At 39.8% G+C, this 17717-nt stretch overlaps 1 protein-coding gene across 1 annotated transcript in view; it reads right to left on the reverse strand.

The window, feature by feature from the left end:
• myo1d (myosin 1D) overlaps positions 1 to 17717 on the reverse strand; it is a 101002-nt gene that overhangs the window by 75199 nt on the left and 8086 nt on the right. Inside the window, exons 2-11 of the mRNA XM_063893115.1 lie at positions 8991 to 9199; positions 8239 to 8332; positions 6341 to 6506; positions 6152 to 6205; positions 5719 to 5814; positions 4941 to 5057; positions 3987 to 4190; positions 3419 to 3564; positions 3116 to 3230; positions 2151 to 2321 (exon numbers count right to left, since the gene is read on the reverse strand). Of these exons, the coding sequence (XP_063749185.1) occupies positions 2151 to 2321; positions 3116 to 3230; positions 3419 to 3564; positions 3987 to 4190; positions 4941 to 5057; positions 5719 to 5814; positions 6152 to 6205; positions 6341 to 6506; positions 8239 to 8332; positions 8991 to 9199 (1372 nt within the window). The remainder of the gene's footprint in view (positions 1 to 2150; positions 2322 to 3115; positions 3231 to 3418; positions 3565 to 3986; positions 4191 to 4940; positions 5058 to 5718; positions 5815 to 6151; positions 6206 to 6340; positions 6507 to 8238; positions 8333 to 8990; positions 9200 to 17717) is intronic.

Genomic DNA, 17717 nt, shown 5'->3' on the forward strand with positions numbered 1-17717 from the left:
CTCATGCAACACATGAGGAAAAAAACATAAAATGATTGGCATGTTTGGATGAAAACTGTTATATAAAGGATTGGCTGGTTGTCCAAATGGTTTGTGACTTCAAAGGAGAAAGTAGAAAGGCAGACAAATACTGTGCATCATTAACGTTAAAAGATGGTCTTTTAGCTGCTTACAACCACATGACTGTGTGTTATAAACCCTTTATTACTTTTATTCAGTGCCTATAAGAGCTGTCTGTTGAAACAATGACAACATAAACGTTGCACTTAAGCTTCAGCCAAATTAACCCTGACTGTTTATTGAAATGGTAATACACCGTCTGTTCCTCCCCCCCCAAAAAAACCCTGGAGATCCACTAAAGCCCCAATAATCCACACCACTTCCTGACAAAAAAGTCCATTATGTTAATGTTGCCTGGCAACAGGACTCCAGACAGTACAGGGATGAAGGGTCTTGGGTTAATATTGATTCAAACTGATATTGGTTTCAGCAAGTAGCAGCTGGATCCCTGTAAGTTCAAGCTGTTGTTTCACAAGTGTTTTCGAGTCAAAAGGAGCAGGGCGGTGTGTGTGGGGGGGGGGGGATATCATGGAACATAACTGCTCCAAGATGATAGAAGTAAAAGGGAACCTTACGGATCAATAAACCCAGCAGCACAATTACAATCCGTCTTCCTCATCACCACTCAACCTGGCTTTGTTCACAGCTTCATTGGCATTGTGCAAAGTTAAATGTGGGTCCAGGTTCTTTTCTTTTTTTAAAAGGGCCTATTGTGCTTATTTTCTGGTTTCATATTTTTATTTTGGGCCTCTCCAGTCAATTTTCCATGATTTAATGTTTAAAACTGTCTTTATTTTGCTCATACTGCCTGCCTACCTCTTTTCACCCTCTGTCTGAAACCAAAGCCCACACTGCTCTTTCTTTTTAACATGTGTTGGAGTAATACCCAATAGAAGTGTGATTGGTACATTGTGATGTCACTATGTTGCAGAAGTAAACAAAGGAGTCAATTAAGGCGTTTCAAGCAGGTTGGGGGGGGGGGGGGGGGGGAGTGTGTGTGGGAGAGAAAATCCTCTGGCGTGAACTTGGTGATTTAAGCCTGTGCAGAACATTTAAATGCACAAAAACCTAAATAACACACTGCAGGAGAGGGATACCCCAAAAAGCAATAGGCCTCTTTCATTTTGCATGGGATCGTGTACATTTCCTGGAAGCCTCAGTGTGTGGCCTCAGGTATTTTTAACTTTTCACTGCATCAGAACTTCCTTCTCTTTTCCCCAGCTTTCTGCTTGGTTATCCTGGTAAATTAGTAAATACAGTCCCTTTAACCTCCCTGCCTCCGTCTCACAAAACCCGTTATAAACCCAGTAGCTCCACACACTCCCATTGGCTGGCAGTGACATCACTTGTGCAAAGTGTCGAGTCAGACTCACGCTCGCTCTCTCTGACAGATGAGGCCCCCTTGTGGTCGTACAGGAAACTGCATCAGTTAAAAAACAGGTTTTAAAGTCTACTTATCATCTATTTACATGACCCCAGATCGTTGATGACAAGTGACTTTCAACTTATCTGAGTCATCTGACACCGACAAAAGCTGTGTAGAGTAAATTGGCTTATGTTTTGTAGCGTACAGACCATTAGAGTGAATTAGACTGTAAGCCCTCCTGATTATTAAAACTAACAGGATCATGTTTGGGCACTAATGGTTACTTACTGCACGCTGTAATCTGCCCTCTGGTGTTCTCAAATTACACCGACACATCCTGCACCAGCACAATATGATATACTGCTGGATGTCTGGATTACGGTTTTTCTAGTAAATCACTAAACAGCTGATTTATAACTCACATAGTTCCTCATTTATTTTCCACCAAAGAACAAATTAATCAATGTATTATTGCAGCTCTTAATGAAACACTGGTGTTTACTAAATGTGTCTGTGTTCAGTGTCTGAAGTAAAGTGGTTAAGTGAACAAATAAGTATGTTGTGTGACACCGATTTAGAAAAACAAAAAAGGATTAAAAACAATTATAAAAGGTATGAAGGCTAAGCAGCATTTGAGACTTGTACTTGAGCTAAAGCAGCAGAAACTGTTTAGCTCTCTGTACATGTCAAAAGGATAGGTCATGTTGTATAAAGTGATTCCTACCTTGCGGCTGGTGTAGTGGGCGTGTTTGGCCAGCTTGCCATTGAGTCCCTGGAGGAAAACCTCGTCTGTGACTTTGCCCACATTCATGCAGGCTTCGTCCAGCACGGAGAAGATGCCCTTATGCTGCAGCTCCACCAAATCCACAATGATCTGATTATTGAAGTAATCAATCTGACAACAGAAGACAGGAGAATAAAAGTCACACTGTGTTAAAGTGACAGAAATACACTGCAGGCTGTACACTAAGACACAATGAAACTAGTCTCCTGAAATCTTTGTAATCAACAATGTCAAAGCTGTTTGCAAAGAATGAAGTGGTGCAGGAAAGAGTCCTAAAGCCCAAAAATGAGTAAGCATTTTACCACATCCAGTTCTCTTGGAGTCAACTGTTTTTTGACCATGTTAGGGTTAAATGCCTGAAATAATACCTTTGATAAACACAAGCTCAAAGAGACTATCTGTTTCATTCCGCACTATAAGAAACATCAGTAAAACACCACTCCCTAACATCTCCCTCACTAAATGTCTGAAGCTTCCTCGAAAACGGCAGATGCTTACAAGTGGCTAAATGAGACGTATCATGTCCAACATTAGCCGCCTTTAGCTTAGCGTATGTGATGTGCAGCCATGTTGCCATGATGTAGTTTGTTTATGGCCCCTAAAGTTAGAATTTTAGTCCTGCCGATTGCATTTACTCTTAAAAAAGTCATAACATTGTTGTGTTGCTGGACAATACATTTAAGTATCATAAACGTGTGTTTGCCACAGATATTCTGAAATATTCTGAAATCCATTGAAGAAGACCCGATGCTTTCTGATGAGGAAGCCTTGTGAAGCGAATTTCCTCGTCAGCTTATAAAATTTGCCAACACTCTCTGTTCTGTGCCTAATATTTGGCATTAGAAAGATGGCATTGGAAAGGCAAAATGATGCACCCAAGCAAAAAAAAAAAAAATCCCCCTTACATGTTTCCATGGGATGCCTTCTCGTTGATACTCTTCCTGTTCCTGCCTTAGCACCAGCTGGATGAACAGTTGCTGCAGCTTTTCATTACAGTAATTGATGCAGAACTGTTCAAAGCTGAAAAAACAGAGGGGACTGAATGTGATGCATGCAACAGAATACATTTCTTATTATATACGGAGAAATGTCATCTTTGTTGTCCTTGTTACATCCAATCAAATCTAATAAATACAGACTTCCTGTTAGAAAGGATGCAGATGTTTTGGTGCGTTTTATATTGGTGGAATATTGTGTCTCATCCTAACCTGTTGTTCTGGAAAATCTCAAACCCGTAGATGTCCAGCACCCCGATGACGGTGTTCTTCCCGTGGACTCTGGCGTCATAATTTTTCACCTCGATGATGTCATTGATTCGTCCCACAATCCAGCAGAACAGTCGCTCGTACATGGCCTAAAGAAAACAAAATATTTATAAAGCATTTTTTAGACTAATTGGCTGCTAGCTGGTGAACAAGTGCATTGCTCAAGGGCATAGAGGATTACAGCACAGATAGGTCATTGAGTGTGTCATAACATGTGAGTCAGACCTTTGTTCACAGCCCACAGTGCTGGTTTAGAAACTGCCTACATACATTTCTTCCTCCACAGTCTCCAGCCTCTGTCTGGAGTCATAACATTGTGACTCATGCTTGTGTGAATTAGTGTGAATTGCAGGGAAACTATCGCTAAGCGCTTGGTGAAATGTCCCAACCCCTCACCATCAGCTGGTTGTGTTTTTTTCCTTTTTGTGTGTGCAGCCAAATACAGATAAAGTGTTGTGCAGTACTGCTTGACAAAAGACCAACAACATGTAATTAAGAATCAAACAATTACCTTGGCTAAAGCATCCCGTCCGTAGCTGGCCTCCTGCATCGTGTGCTGCTTTTCGATGACGTCCCGGCCCGTGGACACGGTGCGGTAAAGCATGGCCTTCTCCACATTTTCTTCTTTGGTGGACAGCAGATTGCTAAACACAGCCACCAACTTAGTGTTCTCTATCAAAGTCACATCTCCGTCCACTCCGAATGTCAGGTTGCCCTAAAAGAGAAGACCAAATGCATGAATTATTCAGCAGTGCATAAAGTAACTTTCCCATTGGGGATTGATAAAGTATGTCTTCTTTCTTCATGACGTTTATGTTAAAGGTATAGTTCAACATTTTGGAAAACTAAAAAGTGTTTGATAAAAATATTGATACCAGTTTAATGTATTTAACATCTGTCACTAGATATGAGGCAGTGATTAGCTTACCTTAGCATATAACTGGGAAACGCCATGAAATATCCATAAAAAGCTCATTTGTGACTTTGGCATTTTGTCTGTGTACAAATTACAGTATGTAAGGCTAGGTGCTTCTGTTCAAGTAAAAAAAAGTCAAGCCCTTTAATCATATTTTACCTCTAGCTTTCTATTCAGATACAGATAGTACAGGTACTACAAAAAAGACTTACATTTCCCCTCTACCTTCTTTATAGCGAGTACTAAATAATATAGTTATATACCAGAAATAGCCTAGGAAATGTTCGGAAATCCTAGACTTGTATATATATATATATATTTTATTATGAGCTGCTATTGCATTAGACATAGCACCCAGTGGTAAAAAGAAACAAAAGAGTAAACAAGTGTGTGCTTTTTCAAATCCATACACTATCTATCCTGGCAAGGATACTGGCCCACTTTGCCAATATGGCTCTCACTCCTCTAAAATCTATACACAGTATCTCCCGTATTGGGACTCAGCTGGCGTGAGACTTGAGCGGGGATTTTGATATTATCGGGTATTACCAGATGTAGGATGGTGGCCAGGATCTTGTAAACAGTCTGAATCTCATCCCCTGTGAAACCGATCACTTTCATGGCATCAGCCACAGCTTTGAAATCAGCGCCATCATTGATAGAGGACTAGAGAGAGAAAAGGGAGAAATGTAGGAGAATGATTACATCAAATACTGAAAGTAAACAGTGTTAAAGTTGACTGGATTTATCCCTTTATCACTGGGTTGGTGCATTTATCCTGTTTAAACAAATATAAACATGGATCAAATAAAAGTGCTTTATCCCGGAGTCAGTCTTTTCCTGTCCCTTTCAATTAAACGTGCAGGGATATAGTTAATTAATGAAAAACTGCACCTGAATATGGGGGGTTGGGTTTGAAAATAGGAGCTGCTGAGGCACACAGTGTATAAAGCGCCACCTCAGCTGTTTGCTTGAGTTGTATTCCATTACGTCAGGTTGTTGTTGTGTTGCTGTCAAGTGAATTTGTTCCAACTCATTAACTCATGCAAAGACCGCTTCACGAAGCAGAGGAGAAATTAAAGGGGGCGATGATTATTGCAATGCTCTCTCTACATGCAATACCTGACTTTTGTACAGTTTTATTTCATAAAATCTGTAAACTGTGGTGAGTAAACACATCTGTATGTAAATGGTGTGTTTGATTGCATCCATATCTCTAACAACTAAAACAAAGTCACACTGACGCTCTCTCAGAGTTTGGTTGTCTGGTTTTCATTCTGTGCTACTTCTACTTTCATTAGAATGTAAGTTCAATTATAAAAAGCACCTTAATTTGGCCTCCGACTTTGATGTAGTTGTAGGCTGTCGCGTCCTTCTTGATGTGAATAGAACGTAACAAGGAATCTGGAGCTCCTTTGAGCAACTAGGGTGGGAACAAAACATACATAATTACTTCACACATACACACAGCGACCTTCTTACATTTTTGAATCATTAAACGGCCATTACGCAAACTTCTACCGACATATATAATACATTAGAGTCATTAGCATGTCCATGTTATTTGAATTTAATGACTGTACCTCCAGTAAATACGGCTAACTCGTTTTCAATTAATAAAAATCCTACATGTAGGAACAAAAGGCCCTTGATGACTCAGAAGTTCTGCATGGATTCATATTTCCTGCTTGTGAGTTCAGTCATTTACATGATTAATAAACACATACTGTACAAATGCAAAAACACACACACATATTTACCTGGTAGAATGAATGAAAACTCCTCTCTCCTTCCTGTTGGAAGATAACCCTGGACTGTAGAAATAAAAGGAGTACAAGATAACAGCTGTTCAAAGCCTCCCTGAGCATCAAACAATTCTACATTATGCAAACTTGATTAGTTACTACTTTGGGGTTATGACTAAATCAGAGCTATGTCTACTCCAAAACCTTTTCCAGCAGGTAGTTGTTGATGTGGCCTCCGATGGGGTCTCCCTTAAAGTCAAAGTTGATGTCCATGTATTTGCCGAAGCGGCTGGAGTTGTCGTTGCGGTTGGTCTTGGCGTTCCCGAAGGCCTCCAAGACACAGTTGGATTTAAGCAGCATGTTTTTCACCCTGTATAAGGCAGGACGATGAAAAAGGTAAAGACGGAGTACAATCAGGTTAAATTAGCAACTTATAGTATCAAGAACCCACATGTGTCATTACAGCCTTTTACTTTGAACCTTCTTAGTATTTTAGAGGAGTAGATAGCAAGCAGTTTGTTTACACGCTCACCATATCTGCTTTATAACATAAATCTTCCACATACACATCTGATACAAACCCACCCCTAAGCACATTTTAAGACACAATTAGGACAACTCAAGACCATCACTTTTTTAATGTACATTTACTCTTTTTAAATGATAGAAGCATTGCACTATCATGACGCTATTTTTTAACTGTGTTACTTTGTATGTCACCTATGTGTGGCCTTATATGCCAGGGCGAAGGACACATTTCCATATTTTGTCTTTGGTGGACAATAAAGTGTGAATGATGTGCCAAAGTTCTGTTAATAGCTTGTTCTGCTGCCCTCAAGTGGACACAGATTATAACAATGTAGGTTGAAAACATATCAACAAGTACAGAATTATTAAAACCACATGTAACAATTCAGTGTGTGTCAGTGTTTGTATGTGATATTTGACCAGGCGCAGCTGGAGGTTTTGAATGTGTTTCCACTAGCAAAGAGTGGCAAAGCCCTGTCACCCACTAATAAAGGAGAGCAGCAACAATCTTAGCTAATACCTAATCCACAAAGATAACAGGCAATACACTGGGAGCAGTCAGTGAAAGTTAGAAAGACCTATCTGCCCCCCTGTACATGATGTAGGACCCTCTGCTACATTCTGGCCGGATAATCAATATATCACTTAAAACTAATGTATACAATCTCTTACTTTGTTAACCTCGTTTCAATAAGGCGTATTTTGATCAGAAATGTCTAGCTTTTTATTTACCAGGTTTCATTACTTGGGCTTATGATCCCATTAAACTACATTATCTAATCGAACACCTCTCTTGAACCTAGATTACGCTGTATTGCTTTTGTCCCAGAAGCTGTAAAGTTAAGACTAAGCTGGTGAGAGTATAGAACATTTAAAAGTGTTTTTAAATAGTGTAACATAATACAGTGAAATAGGACACTGCTATACTGTTAAAAACTGTTAACTGTTATGTGCTCCTGTCACATAAAGACTGGCCTGTGACCCAGATGATATCCATATGACATAGGATTTATGAAAATATATTCTACATTATAAAGACCCCCCTTTTCACAAATGTACTGCCAGCCGTTTGTATTTAAAGTTGACCTTTTTCCTGCACAAATTGCACCTGTTTTCCTGACCTACAGTTCCTGTGGGCTGTCAGTTATGGAGCATATGTTTTAACATGAGACTTTGAATAGAAGCAGTAATAAAACCTGGAATATGACTTACTTCTATCAATCATAACTGTGGGATAAGAAATGTGACCTAGAAAATAGATCATTAAGAATGAAATATGAAGCCTTTGTATGTACGTACAGGAATAGACCCTAGAATCTCTCATTTGCGGAGGAGGATTATTGCTGTACATTCTTTGATGGATTTGTGGAAATTATCTAATGTATCTCAGCTTCTTTGATTTGTATGACTGTCTTTGTGGTTAACCATGAAAAACGACTCCATTTCAAGAATTCAGAGGAAAAACTCCTCCATACCCACTCCCCATCTCATAATATTTGCAGTTCGAGTCACCAAACTAAGCCTGTGTATGGTCTTTTCTGTGCTCATTAACCGGGTGAACAGCAGCAGCTCACCTTTCTACTTCAGCCCTCTGATTGGGATTGGTGATAGCAGCAATGTATTGCATTATGTACTTGCTGGCCTCTGTCTTTCCGGCTCCACTTTCCCCTGCAATGAAAAGAACACACAGTGCCGCGAGTCTTTAAAAACAACAATCTTTATTTCAGTATTAAATTAGAGGCAGTTTGCTTTATGAATTCATTCATATGAAACAAGAACAGACCCTTAACCAAAGCTTGACTTCCCGTTTCATACTTTAAAACCTGTGATGTGTAGCACAAACATATTTCACTATGCCACATTAATTGTATTTTTAATTGAGTTATTATACCAAACTATATTTCTGTCTGGGTATGGATTCATGACATGATATCAGGGTTTTAAGAGGCTCAGTTCCCCATTCTGACCACTAAGTGGTGCTTAATCCTCTGCAAGGTTTCTCTTACCCTGCCACAAAGCTGATAACCCAAAAAAATATGTGTTTTACAAATAAAATGATAGATGGCTTTTATTAACAAAAGGTCAGAGGTTATATCAATATGTTCAGGACCTTTGCTCCAGAACGTTTGTCAGGAGCGTGAGCAGCAGAGTATGAGAGGAAAGAAAGGAGGATTACAGTGTTTTTTTATATTTAGATTGTAAGAATAAAGAAAAAAGCTTCTCAGAAGAAATGTGTTTTCCTGACTTGTAGTTTCTTGTGAAATGTAGACAGAGAAAAACCCCATTGTGCTCTAGGTGTGGCCCATGCAGGGGGGCTTCCTGTTACCTGAGATGACAATACAAGTGTCTTTGTTTCTCCTCTTCATGGCTTTGTAAGCAGCGTCAGCGATGGCGAACAGGTGGGGGGGCCTCTCGTAAAGCTCACGGCCCTTATACTGCTCCACCACTTCGCGGCCGTAGATGTTCATGGCACGGTAAGGGTTGACGGACACCACCACCTCCCCGATATAGGTGTAGATCCGCCCCTTCTCAAACCTGAGGGCACATAACATGGCTTTTGAGTAATTTTATCAAATGTTTAATATCCTTCTACTTAAAAACTACTGTCAGGGTGAGTATCTGTTGTGTCTGGACTCTGTCTTGAGTCTGTGTTTAAGAAGGAGAATTTACACGTTGAGTTCTGAAACTACACATTCACTGTCTTTATTTATAAGCATTTATATATGGGATCAAATATAATATTGGAGATGTAACGCCTTTATCATTAAAGGGAGAGTTCAGCAAAAGCTGAGAGTTGATATAAGCTCTGTACAGTAAAATATGAGAGTAATAGAACATTTTATCATCAAACTCGAAAACAGAAAAAGGAATAAAATAGTGTTTTTATGAACACAACTACTGCTTTATTGTTGAATCAAGCATCAAATAACTGGCCAGAAATTATTTGAAAAAAGGGAATCCCAATACAGAATCTAAATTATTTTAAAATGTCCATGCATTAAAATCCCTCTGATGAAAATAATCATCACACTGTATTGGGAAGGCCCTGTCAAATGAATCTGTGTTTCAATAACTGTATAACCAGCATAACATTTGCCACTATAAATAAATGTATCTGATATTGACGTAGGTAAACTGTAAATAATGAATAATAAACGGCACAATTTTGCATGTTACAGTCTGGCGGTTTCCATATTACTATCTCAAAGCCTTATTCAGACCCTGTCAATAAGGGAGTCAATATATCTCACACCAATGCTGTATTGAGGGACAAGATCAACTTTCTGCTCCTCTTCCTCATTGTCCACATTCTATTGTGTAACTGCTGCAACATACAATGAGATCTAGACAATAGTGAGCTTCCAACTTCATGTCCACAGTTTGTTTTTGTTGTCCCTTTCCGGTTTCAAATGACAATGTCCTCCAAGCACAAAGCCAGTTCAATGAAGACATGGTCTTCCTGTTTGCTTATTGAGGACTTGACTGGCTTGCAAAGTCTGGACTCAAACCCCCTCCAACATTGCTAAGATGCATTTGAAACACCGACTGTGACCTGATGAACAAACAGTAATGTTGGAGCTGATGATGCCGTTGTGGTTGAATGGTGGAATAACTCTGCAGCCAGGTTTCAACACATTGTGTAAAGAGGGTAACCAGTGGAGTGTTGTGTGTGACAGCAGCAGATGAATGCCTTTTGTTGAGGATGGTATCAAAAATGACCCCTGCCTGTATGTGTGCAGGCTGGTTTGTGTGATGAGTGCTAACAATTATTTATATTTATATGGCCCTATTGTTCTGACATCCACATATGTTTTAATAGGAGTAGCTCTATCTCACCCTCTGCGCCCATCTCTCTCTAAATCACGTACACAATCTTTTGATCTCTGTCTCTCTCTTTCTCCCCCTCTCTCTCCCTCAGCCACAGGCCGCCTGCCTGACTTCCTTCCTCTCCAAAGAGGACTAGGAGCCCAGTTTCTCTCAACAGAAGAATGGCCTCTTTCTTCACAGCTGCCAAACCTCTACCGCTGCCTTGCAAACAGAGCCAAAAGCATATTATTCCAAAACGGTCCTAGCAGGCCCACGTAAAGTGTTTGTGACTGTGGTTTTGAAGCAATTGCCGGATTAAATATCAATCAAGCACTCATATTTGCTAAAACGACTTGCCAGAAAGGGAGTTATCATTTATTTTAATCAAATTGCTGAGTCACTGGTTGAATTACAAATCAAGCACTGAAGGATGAGCACAGTATTACTCCACTTAAACAACGTTCAAATACATCACACTGGCTGTTGATAGATGCCCATGACATTCTTCTTGCTTATCAGTTTTTCCAACTTTGAATTTACAAGTAAAATACTGAGTGTACACATCACAACGCTACGGGCGGGATAACAGCCTACTACAGTTGACTCATGTTGTAGCTAGATACACAATGCTTTACCACAACGGTACACACACATGCTCGGATCAGATCATCCTTGTGTGTTCATACTGCATGTCGGTAATCTTACTGTACGTCAACCCATGCACAAACTGGCACGACCTGGGATGTCCAATGGTCCTGGTCCGGGTGGGACGATCAGAATACAGTAGAATCAAGATGCAGAGTAAGAGGCTTTAGTGTAAATAATTCCACTTTCTCTTATTGACAGAGAAATAGCTGTTCTACTGACTGAATCTGTTTCATACCACATTAACTTAAAAAGCTTTGGGTACAGGGCTGACTAAATAAGACATTTAAGACATTTACCTGGACTTTGACAAACTGGGATGGACATTTTTTAACTTTTTTCTCAAACGTCTCACATCAAACAATTAGTCAGAAAATATTTGTCTGATTAATTGATAACAAAAAGCTAAAAGCTAAGCTAACTAGCTGGCTCTTCCTTTCCTGGTGCCACAGAAAAAGTCATTGTGTCCCCCCCCCCCCTCAGTCAGGAGGCTGCTGTGTGCCCGCTCCATTGTTCAAATGTCAATCAGAGGTCTTTGTCTCAGACGTCGCCCCCCCTGCTTGGGCCAACACGGAGAGCTGCCCACTCAACGTACATGTACAATAGCTGCTGGGGGATCGTCAACAATGGTTTACATGGCGGGAGGGGGGGTGTATGTGGAGTCCCAGCTGCGTATGTATAGGAAGGAGGTGACGGGTTATGCTATCCAAAATGAAAACATCTGGAGGTATTTTCCATCTTGGGATTTGATATGGTTCTAAAGGGGGTGTATGGAAAACCAACATGTGCCCCAACCCGAAGAAAGGAACGCTCATAAACACCTCATAACATTGTTTAAATGCAATATATTAAAATACTTATATTTAGTGATAAAAGGAGACGTAAACATTCCGCTATAGTATAGTTGCTATACTGTTAATACCAAATAACTCAAATGAGTATCGTTTCTCTTGTACATAATCTGTGTTAAAAAAACGTATTTGTGTTACGGTTTGCATTTTATGTCACATGTACGGTAACCTTGCAGCCCCATGAGTTCAACAAGTCAACTTTTTGATTTTAATCCATGCCAGCTGATGCAATAAACACTCCTCCAGAACAAGGTGACAGGTTAAGACTCATTTCTACCATAGGAATGGCTTTCACTTTCACAAATTTGCAACAACTATCCCTTATTTGAAGCCAAACAATGTGGCTGGATTGTTTCAAAAAGAACAAGAAGCTCAAAATCATTACATCATTGGAATATACGTCAAGGGGTTTTTTGAACAAATATTATCCCTGGGAGTGTCAGTCTGGTCTAGTTATTTTCATTTTCCCACCCAATAACAAAACACTACATGCTAGACCAACAAACCGCATCAGACCCTACAACAACTATCTGTGAAGCTGCACAGATTAGAACAACACAGGCAGACCGTAAATCATCAAATCACTGAAAGATCTAGAGGTGCGCAGGTGTTTTCCCCCACCTCTAAATGTATGATAGCATCATTTTTGTGTCTATAACTCTTCCACGGAGGAGAAAAAAGAAAAATCAATCAGTTTGTGCGTGTCAAAGAGATGCAGAGCTGGCTGATCCATCTGCTCCACTCTCATTTAGCGGGATTTAATAAACGCAGGATTAGAGGACTGTATGGGTCATAGAGTCTCCTACAAACAATGTTTATAGTTACATTGAAACTGAATCAGATTTAAATGTCGTAACACTTTTGTTCCAGAATAAATTGGCCTATTTCAAACTTTATGTTGGATTAGGATTGGGATGTAAATTTAAGTTTAAAAGTACATTAAACTAGAGGTGAGGTTTAACAGTCCATTAATCCTTAGGTATAACAGCACGACTTTTTCTACATCACCACCCCCCCCCCCCCCTTCCTCTTTCTGTCTGTCCAGCTGTGAGGGGAAGTGTGTCTGAACTGATTTGACCGGCCAGCCCTGTGATCTATTTCCAAAAGGACCCATCCCAAAAGATGCCAGGAAATGAGACAGAAAAGGAGAGAGGGGGTAGGCGTGTAGAGAAAAAGGGAGATAGAAGGATCATTTGCGCAAGACATATCTGAAATTGTGAGACCTGTGATGATTTATGTATAGTCAGACTCCCACCGAGGGACCTGCTGTCGTGAAATTATCATGGGCCTATAAATAGGCAGCTTGTTATATTCTGCACTTGGCATAAAAGCACCACAGACAGAGTTGTTAGAGGTTTAACACAGTTGACTGGAATTTATTTAAAAAATTCCCATTCATGTTTTCGATACCTTCTGGCTGTTAATAGCTGTGGAAAGAAACTCCATTACCCATTCATACTCAGTTTATTTTTTGACAACAATTGAGGATTTAATGTTAGTGTTTGCAATTTCTTAATGATTCAAGTCTATGATCAGACCTGCCTGGATAGAAGACTTTATAAACAGAACTAAGTTTGCTGTTTTATATTTTTTAATAGTTAAAAAGCCAGCATAAGAGCATGTGTACTTTTAAACTACATGCTCCACCAGGTCCACTAGTTAATGTTAGCATACTTGGTCATGGGATATTTGAGCATGACAGACAACTAACCTGTTTATCTGGTCCCGATGTCACTCCAATAGGAACCGGTGCAGTGTATCGAAAATGAAGCTGCTTATGGATTTTGGCGGGCTGTGTTCATGGTTTTTGAAATAATGATTTTAACTATCATCCTCTAAGATAAAACATTTTCTTGATACTCTTGTGTTGTTTAAATTCTAAAAGTTGACAGCACTGTTATTATCTCTACCAACATCTGACTATGCATACATCACTCCAAAGACTTTTCATACACAAAAGCACAGTGGAAAATGTTTTACCATGGAACTTTTTCTGCCCCAAAAATAGCAGAGGAACCCTAATGCCACACACATATACACGCAAACACAACACACTCCCCTTGGATGTGAATTACAGAGCAAAGTCGAGCACAACCACTGTCTCCAATCTTGTTTGGGTGGGTCTTTTTTATGGTTAAGTGAGGGAGGAGTGTGAGCAATTTATGACATTTTCTCACCAACAATCTCTCCCCTATTCCCGACCGAAAATAGACGTCAGAAAAGAATAGAGGTAAGTGTGATTAAAATAATCTCGTGAAAATTCCCCTCACAACATCTCTACCCAGAGGCTGGTGTAATTACGACATTTCACATAATTATCTGCCTCTAAGACATTTTTCACTGAGGTTATGGGGGCACTTAAAAGTGCTGCTTCGATGAACCCTCACACAAAAAATCTGACTGTTAGCTTCTGCTTGTAAAGATGAATTCAAAGCAGAAGTTCAAGGCAACAGAGAAAGTTTATCGAGACTTAAAAACACAGTCCCATAAAAGTTGTAGTTAAAAGAAATCTGTCTGAATAACGTTTCTGTAGTGAGTTCTATATGGAGCAATATGTGGCCCGTATCCAGCCAGCAAGTGTTTTCATCATTACAGGTTTGAACTTTAGGGTCAATGTAGGAATTATAAAAGGAGTTAATCTGTGTCTGTTCTACTTTTATCTCGTAGTTTATTACCATCAGTGCTCTTGCTGAGACTGACAGCAATGTGCAGTAGGGCTTATCCACATGGCTCCTGGGTAAAGGACATCTCCTCTGGTTTTATTGCAGAGCAGCAGTGACTGCTTTTACATCCGATCTGCATGGATGGAGAACACTGTAGTCTTTCTGAAATGTTGTATTGGCAAGCTCATGAAACATTTAGTAAAATAATGTAGAGCTGAAGCATAGCAAGCACAAAAATTAAGAAACAAAAACTGAAACTGTTTGACTTTGGACCGTTGAGGTGGTCAAAAAACATTTCTCCACCATTGCCTCCAGGATAACATAATGGAAATGTGTTTTTATAGCAATTGTATGATATTTTAAACAAAAAGAAAAACGGATCTCATTGGAGAAAGAATGTGCAGATTAATTACAGTAGATTATATAAGCATTTTATAAAGCAGCAGGTTCTGTGCTTTTGTTCATCTCATTAGCACCACTGAAATATTATATTCTTTCCAGATGTCATGAAAACATTTTAAGACCAAACATGCCTTGCAGCAGATGAGAGAATTGTTTTATACTGAAATGGTTTCACAATCACTTATCTCTTTAACCCGCCGTTCTGGAGTAATTTAATTATTCACCACTCTATCCTAAAAGGATTAGGAGTTTATAGTCACAGCAAATAAACTTACTGAGGATGGGAAAGATTAGTGGAGTCCAAAAAACACTGGATTAGGTATTTTGGCAGATGCAATGACACGTTTCAAATTCTGAAAGTCAGACAATTGGCATAAACAGTGCAAAAGCACACTGAACATGGCTGTTAACATGCCGGAAAAAGGTTTTGACTTTTTAAAATGACCTTACCCTACCTCAAAACATTTATTTTGGAGATTGTGAATGTCTTTCTCTGAAACGGTGAAAAACGTGCCAACTGGCGACATCATGTTTAGCTCTGTAATCAGGGAGGTGTGCTTGTTTTTCTTCCCCTTGTTTACTGGCAAATCATTTGTATTATCACAACGCTTTCCTAATCTGTAAATCAGAGGTTCTGAATCTCTGACGTGAGGCAAAGACGAGGGAAAGGTGTATGCACATATTCAATAAACAACGAGAAGTTAGTAATTATAGTAAAGGCCACCGAATTGCCTGCGACAGTGAGCAGTAGCAGCTGTGACATGCTCATGAAGGACATTAAGATGAAGTCTTGCTGAATAATGGGTACACTTCACTTGTCATTGCATCCATTCTTCAACTCTTTGTGATGGCTATTGCTCCTCAGAGGCACATAAAGATGCCTTAGGGAAAGCTGAGGTTTAACAACACTTTGGGCTTCTTTCTAAGACATATCACTCTTGTTTCTATTTTGGGGAGCCACCAGAAATAAGTCAAAACTGTTGCTCTACTCCACTCATTTATGTACTGTACAGTGTGACAGAGGCCTCCTTCACGGTCTGCAGCCATCAGACATCTGGGCTCTGCATTAGGGGATTTTCCGCTGCTTTGTAAAGCCTGCTTAGCGCTAAACAGCAGCTCCCAGACTGTTCGTAGGAGACGCAGCCCATCAACACATAACACATCCTCCCTCCCTCAGGCCCACATCAATCTCCTTCCAAAATCAGAAGAGGTAGTTTCCCTGCTACCAACACAGAGCTGGCCTGCACTGAGGATGGAGCATGGAGAAGATTATGTAACACTTGATGTAAGACATCTTGCTGTGCTCACACTAAAGTTTTACAAATTCTGAAAATCTATATAACTCAACAGCACTGTGTGGTACATCGTCTAATGGCCATCATTATATGAATTATGTGAAATAAAATGACTTAGCTACGGTTACATGTATCTAGCACTGTGCAGCAATCCTCTGCAGCAAGCACACTCTAAGATTCGTCATAAGGCCACACTTGAACAGAACTTAGCAGCATGTGTTCACCATTCACACTCCAGGATGTTCCCATGAGGATGGCAGGTCTAGGTACTTATGGGAAATGGGAGCCATGTGTAAACAGCCTGGCTGCAGATCAGGTAGCTGACCCTCCTTTCTTTGCTAACTGGGATGGTAGCCATCCGCCCCACCCCTTTACACACAGACACATACAGTGCTGCCACCAAGCTGTTACTGAAACACGCATTTGCAGAGATGATTTCAATCTGATTACATTTCCAAAATTCAATAAAAATGTCTCTGGTTGAGTGAAGGGAGGGATGGTGGTGTTTTTGAGGCCTGGCTGATAGCCTGAAGCAGAACTTGTTTATGCTTTTACACACTTGCCAGCAGTGGCTCATGTAAAAAGGGAAAAACTGGAGAAACAGAGAGTGAGACAGAAATAAAGAGAAACCTATCCAAAAGGACCAGACATTACTCAACATGCTATTTCAGGAAGGCACAATGTTTTTAATCGGGGCTAAAAGAAGGGCAGGGAGGAAGACAAAAACAGAGAGATGGAAAAAGGATAGCACAAAGGGAGCAGGCAGAGAGAGAGAAAATAGATAGGGATAGAAACAACTGGATTATTTAATACCAAAAGGTCAAAATGGTAACAGTGAATGTGTATTATGGGCAATAGTACTGATAGAATAAAAAGTATGTGGCGCATGCAAATTACGTTTTCATAACATAAACATAATTGCATAAATGCACTTCTACAAGGGTAGGCTTATGGCAATTACAGAAACTTTAACTTTTAATCTTGGAAGAATATATAAAGAAAACATTCATATTCACATCACATTTAGCTGGAACTGCTTACAATCTATAAACTGAGAGAAGACAGTTTTGTAAGAGGTTTTGAATAGTATTTTTATAAGATTATCATGTGTTCTTTTAAGTAAACATCCTAATTCAAAAAGAAGCTACAACTGTAGCTCTCTGGTAAATGTAATGTGGTGAAAAGTACACAACTTTCCTCTGAAATGTAGTAAAGAAGAAGTATACAGTTGAAGGAAATGGAAATGAAGGTAAACTACAAGTACCTCAAAATTGTAAGTGTACTAAGTCACTTTTCATCAAAAATGGTGCTATGTCAGCCAATGATATCCCTGTGTGTGTGTGTGTGTGTGTGTGTGTGTGTGTGTGTGTGTGTGTGTGTGTGTGTGTGT

Source organism: Eleginops maclovinus, chromosome 10, assembly GCF_036324505.1.
Source record: "Eleginops maclovinus isolate JMC-PN-2008 ecotype Puerto Natales chromosome 10, JC_Emac_rtc_rv5, whole genome shotgun sequence".
Classification (NCBI taxonomy): domain Eukaryota; kingdom Metazoa; phylum Chordata; class Actinopteri; order Perciformes; family Eleginopidae; genus Eleginops; species Eleginops maclovinus.